The sequence below is a fragment of the Pelobates fuscus genome, chromosome 1 (assembly GCF_036172605.1).
Source record: "Pelobates fuscus isolate aPelFus1 chromosome 1, aPelFus1.pri, whole genome shotgun sequence".
Lineage (NCBI taxonomy): Eukaryota > Metazoa > Chordata > Amphibia > Anura > Pelobatidae > Pelobates > Pelobates fuscus.
Window position 1 is genome coordinate 487,333,376 of NC_086317.1, and position 15,937 is coordinate 487,349,312.

The following is a 15,937-nucleotide window of genomic DNA, read 5'->3' on the forward strand; positions in this document are numbered from 1 at the left end:
GCATACAGTATGAGCACCCACTGCCACTTACCTACAGGCTGCTCCCTGGCACTGACAAGGTTAAATTCTACAGAACCCCCCTCCACAATGGGGACAGGGGGACAGGGGGCTCAGCATTGAGATACCAAGAATTCTATAACAACGAAACATTTCCAACAAATAAAGATACATTGTAAATCAAAACTGATATCATTAAACAAAAATACCATTAGTAAGCCAAAAAATAAACATTACAAAAAAATACATTCACATAAAAAAAACAAAAAAAAACCCCACACATTTCGAATTGGAAAAAAATAAATAATAACAATGCTAAATAATAATAATAATAACAATAACAATAATAATAATAATAATAACAATGCTAAATAAAATAATAATAATAACAATAATAATAATAATAATAATAACAATGTTAAATAAAATAATAATAATAACAATAATAATAATTCCCAAACTATCCATGATTAATTATGAAGACATGGTAAATTAAATCCTTACTCCAGAATTATCCGGCATTCCATTCTTTTTCTTGGGGACAAACCCTGTGATTCGATGATCCGGGCTAATTAAACTCGATTTATTAATTGCAAGTTTTGTTTAACAGAGAACATAAAACAATTCGTGCAGCAGGTTCTTGTAATTATTAATAGCAGTTTAACTCGTTCCATGATCTTCTAATTATTAAATCTTACTAATTGTTTAGTAACATTATTAATACTGAAATATAGAATGATTTAGTTCTTCTAAAACCAACAATAATGCAATGTTTCTATTTCCTGTTTAATTGGGATATTTTAGTTTGGTAAGATCATGTTATAATAATGAATGCTGCCAATACACATTCTATGAATCGAATTATCAGCACTATTATTGCTAATATAATCAATGCATGCCTTAGTAATAGAATGATTCCGAGTATTGTTGCTGATACTATATGATAAATATTCGTTTCGTTATTTGAATTATTGCAACACAATATACCACAGATTAGCCAATATTATTGTATGTATGTAAATATGCCATTTATCTGTTTACATTCTGATTGCTCGTATTAGAAAATATTTGTTTTATTATATTGGCCCAATTACTTGCAGCATTATTGCTGATTTTACAATATTTATAATATGTTTAGTATTAATCTAAATATTCCCAGTAGTATGCCTAATTCCATTATAATATAAATATATGTATTTCACTGTAAATATTACCGGCATTATATGTTGTATTATGTTACTGCCATGTATAATATTAATCATGTAATAAATACCTAATCTTACATTTCCATTAATCTCCCAATTTGTCCTTTTCTGGGACAGAATATTCCAATAATCTCTATATTCTCCTCCTTGCCATTTAACTCATAACCAGGAAATCAGATTTATGGAATTAAGGGGACATATCCAAACCCCTCTATGGGCTATAGAGCCACAAATAGCCCAGTCTAATAATCCCAATTCCTAATAACCCATTGAGATAATCCAATAGAATATTGCAGTCTGTTAATTTAATCTAATAGATCCTGGATAAAGGGATTAGCCAGAACCCAGTCTCACACACTGATCTCCTGTGATACAATATAAATATAATGTGGAACTGGGAAATATTTGGAAGGATAAAGAAAAATATATATAACACAATAATAGCAAAAACAAATGATAGAATCTCCAAATATTCAAATAGAACAGCAATGACAGGAGACACAATGTTAATAAATGTTTTGGTTTTATTGAGAAAGAAATACTCCTGGCTTTATGGATCGCACCCTCAGACATCCAGAAAGGATTTATAGATTACTGAAACAGAACCCTGTGTGTAATAATTCTGGTAGAATGGAAGGGAACAGACTGGACCCAGGTCAGCATCCCATGTGCTATTTGTGAGCATTGCACTTGCTGGGGTCATACATTTAGCACCAAATGAAAAGCTAAAATCAGGTAAATTCCCCCAAAATGAGTTAGATTAATTGTAATGAATCCAATTCCATCCATGGACCGACGTGTCCTATTCCCTGCTCATTGTAATAAAATCCTCTGTGCAATAATAGCATTTCTGGGGCAGAGAACACACACAATATCCATTTATTAAATGGCTTATTTTAATGGGGGGGAACCGATGTGAAAATTGAATAAAACCAGAAAGCTTTATGATCCTGACTCAGAAAAAAAACACATTTCAACAAAATTCAATTATTAGCCTCCCCCCCCTCTCCCTGATGCTCAAAGCAAACTGTGTGCTCAGTCTGATACCGAATCTGATTCCAGAACCTAGATCCAGAATGGGGGGCATATATCATGGGAATTAGGGCACCCAGGACTGGGATAAACCTGTATACCACACTGACAACATGAGATGGAGCCTGGGATTTAAAGGGTTAAATGAGAATTAGTGATGCATTAGGGGGAGGGGATCCAGCACTTTCTGCTGCCCCCAATAGACTTTTGTTGTATTGTCATGCAAAAAGCTCCCCGCCTTGATATGTGTCCTACCTCCAGCAAGTAGATCATAACCCTCTCTACAGCCAAGGACAGCATTGCCAGGGCTCCAGGAGACAGGGGTGGAAGGTTTCAGGAGGCACCAGGAGACACCAGGAGGTATCAGGACACCAGGAGGAATCAGGACACCAGGACTCTCACCCACCAGTTCCAGAAGAAGTAAGGAGGACAACACAAGGAGAACAAGCTGCCATGTCCACCTAGAGAGGACCACAGAACTTGACACTTGCTAGACCAGGTCTTGCAGAAGTTGAAGGCTCTGATCTCCTCCAAGGTTTCCTCTGCTCCTCCAGAAACTCTGCCAGGGCTTCATCTATGTACAAAATGGATTATTCTTACCTGAATTCCTATGACTCCTGTATGGCAGCCATGGAAGCATCAGCCTATGCAGACTTCAGTTCCTGCAGCCAGGCCAACAGCTTCCAGTACAACCCCATCAGGACCAGCTTCGGGGCCAACTCTGGATGTCCTCCTCTGACCACGGCCAACTGCACCCTGGGGGCACTGAGAGACCACCAGCCTTCTCCATACACTACAGGTATCTCAGGCTACTTACCTTTATACGGTGTGTACCCCAAACATGTATACTGTGTACCCCAAATTCTGGGAAGTGAAACATTATTCAGCTAAATGCAGATCATCCTGTACTCATGATTGGGGCAATCACATCTTCCCCTTTAAATCCCAGGAAAAACTTTCCATGAGGATAGGGGGTGCGATGGTATTAGGTGACAGCATTTATTGAGTTAGGAAACTTTGTGCAGCAGAACCACCTGCCACTTAATCATAGAGTCAGCCATCAACACATAGTGTCAGTGTCCTGTATCTACTACTACTACCACCAACACATAGTTTCAGTGCCCTGTATATACTACTACCACCGACACATAGTGTCAGTGTCCTGTATCTACTACTACCATCAACACAGTGTCAGTGCCCTGTATCTACTACTACCACCAACACAGTGTCAGTGCCCTGTATCTACTTCTACCACCAACACATAGTGTCAGTGCCCTGTATCTACTACTACCACCAACACATAGTGTCAGTGCCCTGTATCTACTACTACCACCAACACATAGTATCAGTGTCCTGTATCTACTACTACCACCAACACATAGTGTCAGTGCCCTGTTTATACTACTACCGTCAACACATAGTGTCAGTGTCCTGTATCTACTACTACCATCAACACATAGTGTCAGTGTCCGGTATATACTACTACCATCAACACATAGTGTCAGTGTCCTATATATACTACTACCATCAACACATAGTATCAGTGTCCAGTATATACTACTACCATCAACACATAGTATCAGTGTCCTGTATCTACTACTACCATCAACACATAGTGTCAGTGTCCAGTATATACTACTACCATCAACACATAGTGTCAGTGTCCTGTATCTACTACTACCATCAACACATAGTGTCAGTGTCCTGTATCTACTACTACCATCAACACATAGTGTCAGTGTCCTGTATATGCTACTACCATCAAATCACAGTGTCTACTACCAATATCCTGGAACTGTACAGACAGACAGACACACACACACACACACAGACACACACACACACAGACCGACAGACAGACAGACACACACACACACACACACACACACACACACAGAGAGACACACGTAGACAGGCACACACACACACACAGACAGGCAGACAGACAGACACACAAAGACAGGCAGACAGACAGACACACACCTTGTATTAAAGCTGCAGAGCTACATGTTGTATTATTGAGGTACAATCACAATATGTAAACACATACCTTGCACAGTAAATTGTGTACTCACCACAATTGTATTTATAAATACTAGCTATTGTACATAAAACTATAGGATTAAATTTTAATATGTTGCACTTTAATTTTTATGTTTTTTACATATTACGCGATTCGCCATTTTCAAAACAACCATTTTTGTGATGGCAATAATTCCTCCTTATCCAAATATTGTTACCAATACCCAGCTGAATTGTTTATAGAGGGCTTGTGAGAGTGTACCAGGGCCCACCTACTCCCAGACAGCTCAGGCGTTCCTGGGGCAGAGATCTAAAAGTGGAGCAGTCACCATGGAAACCACCGCAATGTTCGTGATGATTGCTCCGTAATCTCCATCGCAGCTCTCCCAGCGTTTCGGTGAAATCGAAGAGTTACGTAGAAAGGAGGCAGATTCTCATTTAGAAATTCTTCCAGTTTTTGGGGAGAAGTTTGTGCATGCGCTATTTTATGGATAATTAAACCGTTACATAAAAACACTGGCAGGAAATGTCAATAAATTACTGGCGCTCATTGATTGACTAATTGCGCAAATTCTAAAACCCAACCAATGGCGAAAATACCACGAGAAATAAAAAGTAATTGGAGACAGGATTTATTTGGCGCTAAATTATTATTACACACGATTAAAATAAAATAAAATGTATTGAGAACAATTCTGTCACCTTTATTCCCAATTCCCAATAATTGTATTATTATAATTCGTATCCCATTTACGTATTGTACAATAAATCTCTTAAGGACTGAAGAATTTTGAAACCCAATTGTTCAAACCGTAATTTCCCTCGTTTGTATTTAGCGTATTATATACACGTTACATATTACGTATTATATATTGCTTTATATAGGACATATAGGGCTTCTGTATACACGTACTAAATGTTTATAGATTGAATAATATTACTACGATTCGGATTAAAATATAAAAAAATGAAAAAAAAATTCAAGTAGTACGTTTCATATAACATCGATTAATATTTTTTGCCACTAATATACCAGAAAAGAAATATACATCAAAATAAATGGAAATATCTCTCACCTTTTACGTTTTTCATTTATTTTTGGCTATTAGTGTTATTAGTGTTGAAATCACCAAACCCAAAATGAATTATTTAATTTTTTTTTTCTCTATCTATAAATGTATATATTTATTTATTTTTTTAAACATTGAATGTTTTTTTCTGGGGGATGGGATGAGTACGTTTTTTTTTATTTTTTTTAAATAATTAGGGTTTTCTTATTTAGACCCATTTATCTATTGACCTTTTTTCCATTTTAGTAATTGAATTAAAACATTGGGTCTTTTCAGACCGTCGTCGATCTCAGCTTAGCTTTGGATTCCTGGTGATGACATCATTAGGGTACCCCTGCTCACAGTGTACAATGTGGCTGGTAAGGGGGGCATTTGCCCCCGTACTACCAATATAGAGAGATTTGTGGCCTGCACAACACAGCACAATAAGAAATATAACATGCAACTATTTTCATTGTTTATTATTGCAGTATTGGTGTAAAACAATTAACATGTGGCAGTGGGCAAGTTTTGCCTTCAAATTGGCTACTTGATTGTAGTTGCCCTTCAGTGAAATGTACTGCTGAGTGTACAATCCTAACAGTGCTGTATACTGTCCGAGCTAAGCATCACGGACTAAATACCCCATTTCTCGCTCTGTACTGTGTAGTAGAACTCTGTGACAGATCTGCCTCCTGTAGTAGTTATGGTGCCAGGATGAGGGAGGGAATCCAATGATCTGTATGTACCTGAAGGATGGGAGATGGCAGAGAAAGGTTGTGATATATAGGTACATATTTGTATGTATACACATTCACTGAATCTAATATGTTTTTTTTGTTAAATTTATATTAATGATTAAAACAATGATTAGACGTAGACATGGTGAGAATTTACGGTCAAAGTGTTTGGAAAATATTTCAGGGTGCTCAAAATCGCATGTCCGTGCAGCTCGGCCGAATGTCGATTCGGAACCAAATCAAGAGAGCAAACCAAACAGGTGCGATAATGGCCAATCGGTGTGTGCAGATTTTATAATATGCATATATCTTGCCGGACACTGATTGGAGCAACTCCGAGGAAGTAACTAAAGGAAGAAACACAGAAGGAGGAGTACAAAAAATATATATTTACACGTTATATATTAAATATACAATAAAAAACACTTTTACTGCTCCTACTTATAGACCACTACTGCTCACTTCTCACCTGACCGGTCAATAAAATCTAAACCAATATTTAGTGACTGTCCCTACCCATCAATCTATTTTAGGAGTCATATGTGGCGTTTAAAATATTGACACCACCACCATCACCATTACCACCACCACCACCATGCATTGCATGGTCCAATTAGTATATAATTCAGGTACATTCTGGCTCACAATTCAGGCAAACTCCAAATAAGCCAAAATAGACCCAGATTTGGCCGAATTGCAGTTCAGTCCAAAATGAATCTCAAAGTCTACAAATCCCCATAATCCAGTTCGGACAAGGCCAATCCAGGGCAAACAGTGAGGAGAAATGAGGAGGAGACATGGAAACGTTGTTTCATTACTCCTGTTCTTTGTATGCTTTCTCTAAGCGGCCAGGTGGCAAGGACAGATGGCTGACGGTTAGCTAAGATGGAGGCGCCCAGTTACAGGACAGAGCGTATAACAATGGCTGACAGGGAGCTAAAATGGAGGCGCCCAGTTACAGGACGGAGCGTATAACAATGGCTGACAGGGAGCTAAGATGGAGGCGCCCAGTTACAGGACGGAGCGTATAACAATGGCTGACAGGGAGCTAAGATGGAGGCGCCCAGTTACAGGACTTAGCGTATAACAATGGCCGACGGGGAGCTAAGATGGAGGCGCCCAGTTACAGGACAGAGCGTATAACAATGGCTGACAGGGATAAAATATCCTACTTACATAGGCCTCAATTTAATATTTTTGGATCAGCTTTTAAAAAAATTAAAATATAAAAAAATATTCATATATAAAAATATATATAAAACATCAAAATATCAAAATATATTTCAAAATAGTAAATCATGTTCCAAATGTATCCAAAAAATAATAAATAATTTGATAAGCTTTGAGGTCGCAGTCTCTGAAAGGGCACGATCAAGGCATTTGATGCAAATTAACTTCTTATATTGGGGCTATTTTCCTGGATGAATCCTGTTACAGTGAACGCGGCCTCTTCCTCGTTCCGGGTATTTATGGGAAATGTAACGAGTTTTATAAAGAATAGAAACATTTCCCAGTCCCATTCATTTAATATTGTTTCTTCTACCAGGCCTGCTCATACAATATTGACACATTTTGGTCTTTCTTTCCCCTAGTCCCATACAAGTTCTTCTCAGACCCATCAAGTATCAATGAAAAGAGGAAGCAGAGAAGGATTCGGACAACGTTCACCAGTTCCCAGCTGAAGGAGCTGGAACGAGTGTTTGCAGAGACGCACTATCCGGATATATACACCAGGGAAGAGCTGGCTCTTAAGATAGACCTGACAGAAGCCAGAGTGCAGGTATGTACACATATCTAGGTACTGGGATGTAATCACATTATGCACTGGGTCTAGAGATATATGCCTAAAGCTAGGCTTGGTCCTGGGATGCACACATTTAGTTGGGTTCTGTGAAGTGCATTTGGAACTAGGCCGGGCATTGGGGTGTGTATGTAGAACTAGGCGGGGCCTTGGGGTGTGCATGTAGAACTAGGCTGGGCCTTGGGGTGTGCATGTAGAACTAGGCCGGGCCTTGGGGTGTGCATGTAGAACTAGGCTGGGCCTTGGGGTGTGCATGTAGAACTAGGCCGGGCCTTGGGGTGTGCATGTAGAACTAGGCCGGGCCTTGGGGTGTGCATGTAGAACTAGGCCGAACCTTGGGGTGTGCATGTAGTACTAGGCTGGGCCTTAGGGTGTGCATGTAGAAGTAGACTGCATCTGAGAAAGTGCATGCAGAACTAGGCTGGATCTATGTGCACATAGAAGTAGGCTATATCTGGGGATGTGCATGTAGAACTAGGCTGGGTCCTGGGATTCACATGTATAACTACACTAGGTCCTGAGATGTGCATGTAGAATTAGGGTGGGCCTTGGGAGGTGGACATGCAACTAGATTGGGTCTATGAATGTGCACATATGCACACTGTTTGCAGGAGATAATGACTCCTGTCTCCAATTTCTGGTCTGTAATGAGAATGTGCAGAGATTTTGTTTATTTTACTGCAAAAATAAGCAGTCTGCCATTTCCTTAATTGTTTTCTTTAACCCGTTTCACAGGTGTGGTTCCAGAACAGAAGGGCCAAGTTTCGCAAGCAGGAGAGAGCAGCCAATTCGAAAAATGGAAGTACCGCCAATGGTGGATCAGGAAACAAAAAGTCAGATGCACGTTCTTCTTCAGAAGATGACGAGTCCAAAGAGTCCAACTGCAGCCCGACCCCAGACAGCACAGCATCTCTAACCACTGCAGGCAACCTTAACAGTCCTGGAGGAAGCCTCAGTCCTAGCCCCGGAACAGCTGCAGCCCTGGTATCGAATCATACTACAGCCCAGACCATGAAGGCCCCTGTTTGGCCTGGGGTCCCAACAAGCAGCAGTAACACAGCCGACCTTCTCAAGGCTTGGCAACCTGCAGATGCCGTGCCTGGGCCATTTGCTGGTGTCTTATCCACATTTCACAGGAAGCCAAACACCCTGAAGACAAACCTGTTTTAAATAACACAGTAATGAGACAACATTGCAAAAACACAAATCAAGACAAACAGACTAAAGTAAGAGAGGATTGTACGCAGGGGAAGTTACAGCCCTCCTGGATTTAGTTACACTTTGGATCAATGAAGAATCTGCCAGATATTTTCCCATATCTGCTGTGTCAAAAGAGATGGACAGTGACCAATCGATGTTGAGGACATATACTCCAACATCTGGAACAGATGATCAAGTTATTGAAAATAACTCTGGCTTTCGAATAAGAGCCAGATGTCTTATGGCATGGACCTAGATTATGGACACCGTGATGGCCCTAGGGGTCTCACAATATTCATTGGCTCAATAGATCAATCATAGTTGGTGGTATTTTTTTTTTTAAAATTGGTTTATTTATTATTTATTATATTTAAGTAGGTTTATGTTACATATAATTTTAATTTTATTTTTGTTTATTTTCTTCAGGAGACACTGCTCCTTGTCGCATACGATGAGGTTTTGTGTTCGATCTCTGAGATAACTTCATAATTTTTTTTTTTTACTGTTTTGAATTTGAGACACATATGACCTCCCTGCTATACTATTCATTTATTGGCTGAATACATTACTCTTAATCTATGACAGAGACGTCACGAATAAAGGAAATTATCGCCATCTGGCATTCTGGGATAAATATATTTCAGATGAGGATATCATTCAGTACTAAGATAAAATAAGGATACCAGGCCTACGCTGGACTCTGTATGAATCAGAAATAACATTTTGTAGGATTAGGGACAATTATCTGCCACAGACATTTTCTGGTCCATTAGCAGCTAAAGAGTCTCTTTGTTTCCAAGAGGCATCTGTTTGTCCACTTATGTGCGTGTATATTTGTATTTATATGAGGACGGAAGAGACATTTAATGGGAACACAGTTAAATTAGCTTAGAAACCATCAAGTTCAAGAGTTGCCTTAGGGGAAGATCAGTTTCCAGCCTATATTGATACTTGATTAACCATCGAGATCAGACTCCAAGTCCACCTTCATAACAGCTACAGTGGTGCCAGCAAATGACAGAACCTAATAGGGCGTTCATAGAGCAGATTTGGAAAAATGCCTTAGTAAGAGGTTCTAACATAATCTATTGCCCATCTGAGACTCTGCCACCCATCGATGACTCAACCACTCTTGTTGAACTCTTGAAGGACCTTCTCTGCTATTTTCTGGTCAGCTCTATTATGTCTAAACTCCATATCATCTGCCAATAGATCTCAATTAATGTTTGGTTTAGACTTCTGACCATAGTTACATGGCCTATTCCGATGCCAGGAATGTTCTGCAGTTGGAGAGATCAATCGCTAAATTTGTTAGAATAAAGAATGACTAGGGTAGAGGTGGGGTTTAGAGGTTACCTAAGAATTGAAAGACAAGTTTCAAATAAATGTATTATGTAAACACTGCAAAAATATTACATTTACTGTTTAACAAAAATAAGGTCCTGAAAGACAGGTGATGACAAGCGACAACAGAGCATCCCGGGGGATAAATCTTTTCTTTTTGATACATTATCCATACAGGTCTCTGTATACTTATATATACCTCTCGGCACAGAATAAAAAAAGCTCACGCAGTGTACAGATAAGAACTTGTTACTGGGCTGTGAAAAGATGACGGTTTTGTTTAAATGTCCTGTAATTTATTGAACAAATCTGCAAATTATGCTAATCCCAAATAAAATTTAATTTATTAAACTGTACATTTCCTTGTTTTTTTTTTTATTTTGTTAGCATTAAACAGCAAGAGATGACACCATTATTGTACAATATTTTTGTTCAGCAAGTGCTGTCGGTCTGGAAGGAGATTTTACTGTATAGCAAATGATGTTTCTGGATATTAATTCTGGGGTAATTAATAGAAGGCATTATTCCAGGTAGTGTTCATATATAGCAAATACATTGTATTTTATGGACTGTGGAAGAGTTTGGGCGATGTTCTAGGTGGAGCTATCACAAAGATTGAGATCCAATCTGGAACACGGCCTTTGCATGGCCATTACCCACCTTTCCTTTGTCAATCTGTCTAAGTCGAGGATCTTGTATCTTCCATCTATTGCTGGAAGGCTCGAAGGACAGAACACTTTTCAGATATTGATGATAGAGGTTCATGTGAGCAGATAATTGATGGAAGTCTGGATATTCTTCATTGGGAATAGATCTTACTTCTAAGCAAAGGAAATGCTTGTGGTGTAAAATGTTAAATTTACGTTAAGTTTGCTGTCAGTTTTGTAAAATTATGCTGTTATTATGCAGTAATTATGCCAGCAGAATGTTTTCAAACAAGTAAAATCGAGGTCTGTCAAACTGGAGTCTAAAGACCCACAATGGTTTACAGAGGAGGGGACCAGAATCCTCCTTATCCTGACATAGATTAGCTCTGTCTATGTTTCTATGGTTCTGGTTTTGCTGTGGCCGATTTTAGATTGAAAGGGATGCGGACGCCATTATGGACACTCTCCCCTCTGGGGTTTAGTATATGAAGCCCGAAGCAGAGAGAGGTCTCCAGTTATCTTGTAGCTATTGGTAGCATCCAAAGTTCATGGTTCTCCAGCATCAAAGACAGTGACACAAACAAGAAACTATAAGAAAGGGCTCTGTCCAGAGGGGGGCTTTGTAACAAGACAATGACTGTGCCAAGCTGTATAACAAAATGTTGGCAAATAATAAAAACAATAAACATTTACTCAAACTTTTATTTGCTGTGGCAAATTTAGAATTTAACATTCAAGGCACTTTGCAGACAAATCTAAGCTGGTGATGAGCTATGATGCCGACAGAGTCCCAGTACACACATTCTAATACATTTACCATTATGCAACCGGTGAAAAAGGGTCTGTTATATCAAACAGGATTATATTCAGGAGTCAACAGAACCATCGGAGACTGAAATGAAACATCACAAAGGCCTTGATAAACTAACAGCAAACACCTTCCCAGCAAATAACCGAAACTCTGAAAATTGGCAAAGTGTTTGCAAACGAGGAGAACAAACACCGCACACATCTCCCAAGTCGATGACATGTGCACGCCACATTGCAAACCTTTTACAGCGCTACGGAATTTGCTAGCGCTATATAAATAATAAAATATTAAAATCAATTAAAGCAAATACCGTACGAATAATAACTAACAATATAATATAGCAAAATTGTATGACATATAAATTTTGTACCGTACACTATACCCAAAATAGCCAAGAGATAATTGCACGCCATCTACTATCACCACTGCACTATAACAGGCGGCGAACAGGCTGGTCGGATCTTTCCAAGATGGAACCATTTTGTTTGTCGCTGATCTTGATTTTTTTTCTTTATGCCCTGTATCTTAATCACTATATTCCTCCCATTGCGACTGGTCTATTTATGCATTATATTTTTTTCCTCAATTTTGGGGCGCAGCCATTTTGTTCTCCTCTGGCCACGATGTCTGCACTTTGCCTTCTGTGGGGTCGATTTTACTGAGGGGGGGTGTTACCATAGCAACTGAAACGAAACTTTGCTAAAGCCCCGCCCATTGCCAAATATCACGCTTCCCGTGAGAAAGTAATCAATATTTCTACTTGGTGAGATTTTAAAAAATGCAAGTGAATTTAAAAAATATAAAAAGAGAAAAAAAAAACCTAAAAAATAAGATTATTTAAAACCAAAACCAGTAAAGTTTAACCATAAAGACTGTTAGACCTGGTTTCAGGTAGATAACGAATTCTAATGATGGCACCCTGTCCGTAGTGCTGGCTGTGATATACAAGTTACCCCCAAAAATTGCCGAGGAGGATAAGGATCAATCCAGGCCTGGACTGTATGTTAGAATAATTGAATCGCAGTTCCCTTGTGTAGCCAGTCTAGCAGGGAACGAGCCCTCCCTGCATACATTCTCTTTGTAGGGTTTGCTCACACACAATGACAAGTAAAGATAATTGAAAAATCACAGTTTGAGAATTAACTTTTCTTTGGCTCCAAAGCAGAATTCAGAGGTAACTCAGGAGCGGCTCTGTGCTCAGTAAATGTCTATATTTCTACACTTTATGCAACTTGGACTTTGTTTTGGAATATAATTGAGATATTAGATATGTTCTCCAGCAGATCAGATTTTCACCAGCGCACATTGTACCATTTACATATTAGGAGCTGCATGAGATGGGCGTCTGTGCTGTGCAAGCAGGGCGTCCGTGACATGGCCCATGGGTACATGCCAAGCAGCTCACAGTTTTTCCCATGCTGTGGTGCTGTCCATTAGACGAGGTGCTGCAGATTCTGTCTCATCTCACCTTGGTTTCCTACCACCATTGTCTATTTGCCCACAGGGCCCTGCTATTCTCCCCAAGCCAGTCCAATAAATTGGCCTCCGATAACCTACCAGGCAATCCCAACGGGTACAGTAAACAAAGCAGCAGATATCAAACTCAACAAAACACAGAATGAATCTGTTACAGTCAGAGATAGTCACTAAACCAGGAATTGGGGGAAACAGCTCTCCCTGATTCCCGGCCGCCTACACCCACACACATGTCTAACATGGGGGGACAGGTTCTAATTTTCTAAATAAGAAAAATACCCAGCTGTTAACCCCTTCCTTAAGGAGTTATTATACTTTTATTTATTTTTTTAGAATGCGCCAGCACATTCTGCAGGGCTGGACAATTAGTACAAGTAAAAAGACAATGGTACAACACAACATTTGACAAACAAACAAAGGAGGAGTTGAGGGCCCTATTATTGTGGGAATTTCCAATCCGACTTCTTTTCATTTAACAAAATAAAAAAAACAATTTATTTGAAACACAGGCTGTGGCGGTGGCATTTTAACTTGGGACACATTGCCTGCTTTAGCTTGTAGCATAGTTTGAGGCCGATTGACAGGGACAGTCACGAAGCTGAGCGTGATAACTGACCCCTAAGTCTCACAGTCTGTAGATACTGAACTCGTCACAATGGGGGCGTCCAATGCTTCAATAGTCCACTCCCTAAATAACTTGAACAAGAATAAAGGATTTATTAGAATTAAAAGGCATTTATAGAATTAGACGGGCTTTCTTTCCTGCTGTACGTAATGCTGCCGGAGTAACAGATATCATGTTGAAGACATCGCTTGACACTTCTAACTATTAAACCAGGGAGGAAATCCGTGATAATATATTTTGGGAGTGATATTAATCTCCAGAAGTTGGTAATTTCTATGTAAATGAGCGTTAATTTTTCTCCTTACAGATTCAGACAAGATTTACCGAGCCGTGTTTAAAGTACATTAATAGATTCATCGTGAAAGGAAAGCATTTAATATACGTGACAGATATATATCACACTAAACCACTCTTCCATATCAAAGCATGCCTTTATGAATGATGCCCCACCAACAAATAAATCATTAGAACCAAACATTCGCCCATAACTGCAGCAGTTCCTAATTAGAATTTTATTGCCAAAACACACTTATTTTAAAATTTGTATTTATTACACTTTGAAATGTTAACAAGGTTAATGATGACAGAGGGGGATGTAAGTGCCACGTCCTTGGGAATGCTAAAACAGTCCACGAAAAAGCTCCCACCTGACTGCGATTGGAGGCGGCCATTGACAGGCGAGTCCCTTTTTAAAGATCTGTTACCGATGCAAAGCACCACAGCGCGGTGTGTCTCACGGCACAGAGTTCCCAAACAGTAACAGACCGGCATTGTACACAATATACACGCAGCATAAATACAGAACAAAAGGTTAACAACAAGAAAACCGTATAACGTTGAACTAAAAAAACAAAAACAAATTGCAGAGCAGTGACTACCCTCCTGCTGTATGCACACAGTCATTAGAGAGGAGGGAATTCCGTGCTCCCCTGTAACATAGTACGAATCTCGCCATGTTACAGATACGGCACTCGGGAAAGGCGAGAATGTGGCTGGATACTGCTAGGAATGTGCTTTGGTGCAAAATATACATCTTCAAATGGGACGTGTCAATTCACAGACTTGGCTCTACTCTCTGCTTGAGGATTATTTATAAAAGTTTGAATTGTCGGGAATTTCAAAGTGGGTTTCACATTTTAGACGACAACGGCTTAACTGGAAACATGTCCATTCAGTTATTTTCGCAAAAAATTGAAATACACCTTGAATTCCAAACAATCCAGACGTTGATCAATAACCCGCTATGTGTCAACAGTGCCTACAATCCGATACGTGTATCCCTCACACAATACACACATTACAAAACTTGGAGTGAGGACCCACCCAGGATTGGGGGGCTCTTATTGTGTGAGCTCACACACAATCCACAAAAAGGAGCTAGAATGAAACCATAAGTGAAATCGGGGGAGGAACTGGTGAAGGGGCGATATACAAGAATATAAATAGTTTTTTGGAACAGTCCCTGGAAAATGCTGAATACGTAACTGGTACAGGGGAACAAAGAGCTGTCCAGGCCTGAGCTGGGGACTACAGGCTGGCTAGCCCTGAGCTAGGGACTACAGGCTGGCTAGCCCTTAATGGGGACTACAGGCTGGCTAGCCCTGAGCTTGGGAGTACAGGCTGGTTAGTACAGGCTGGCTAGTCCTGAGCTGGGGACTACAGGCTGGCCAGCCCTGAGCTGGGGAGTACAGGCTGGCTAGCCCTGGGCTGGGGAGTACAGGCTGGTTAGTACAGGCTGGCCAGCCCTGAGCTGGGGAGTACAGGCTGGCCAGCCCTGAGCTGGGGACTACAGTCTGGCTAGCCCTTAATGGGGACTACAGGCTGCTAGCCCTGAGCTAGGGACTACAGTCTGGCTAGCCCTTAATGGGGACTACAGGCTGGCTAGCCCTGAGCTTGGGAGTACAGGCTGGCTAGTACAGGCTGGCTAGTCCTGAGCTGGGGAGTACAGGCTGGCCAGCCCTGAGCTGGGGACTACAGTCTGGCTAGCC

At 40.1% G+C, this 15,937-nt stretch overlaps 2 protein-coding genes across 2 annotated transcripts in view; both read left to right on the forward strand.

Annotated features, from left to right (window-relative positions):
* CLPB (ClpB family mitochondrial disaggregase) overlaps positions 1-15,937 on the forward strand; it is a 476,081-nt gene that overhangs the window by 220,232 nt on the left and 239,912 nt on the right. The gene's annotated exons all lie outside the window — the stretch shown is intronic.
* Positions 2,491-10,746, forward strand: PHOX2A (paired like homeobox 2A). The gene is made up of 3 exons (XM_063445003.1): positions 2,491-3,033; positions 7,638-7,825; positions 8,582-10,746. The coding sequence occupies exons 1-3, from the start codon at positions 2,811-2,813 to the stop codon at positions 9,014-9,016; spliced, it is 846 nt and encodes a 281-aa protein (XP_063301073.1). The 5' UTR covers positions 2,491-2,810; the 3' UTR covers positions 9,017-10,746.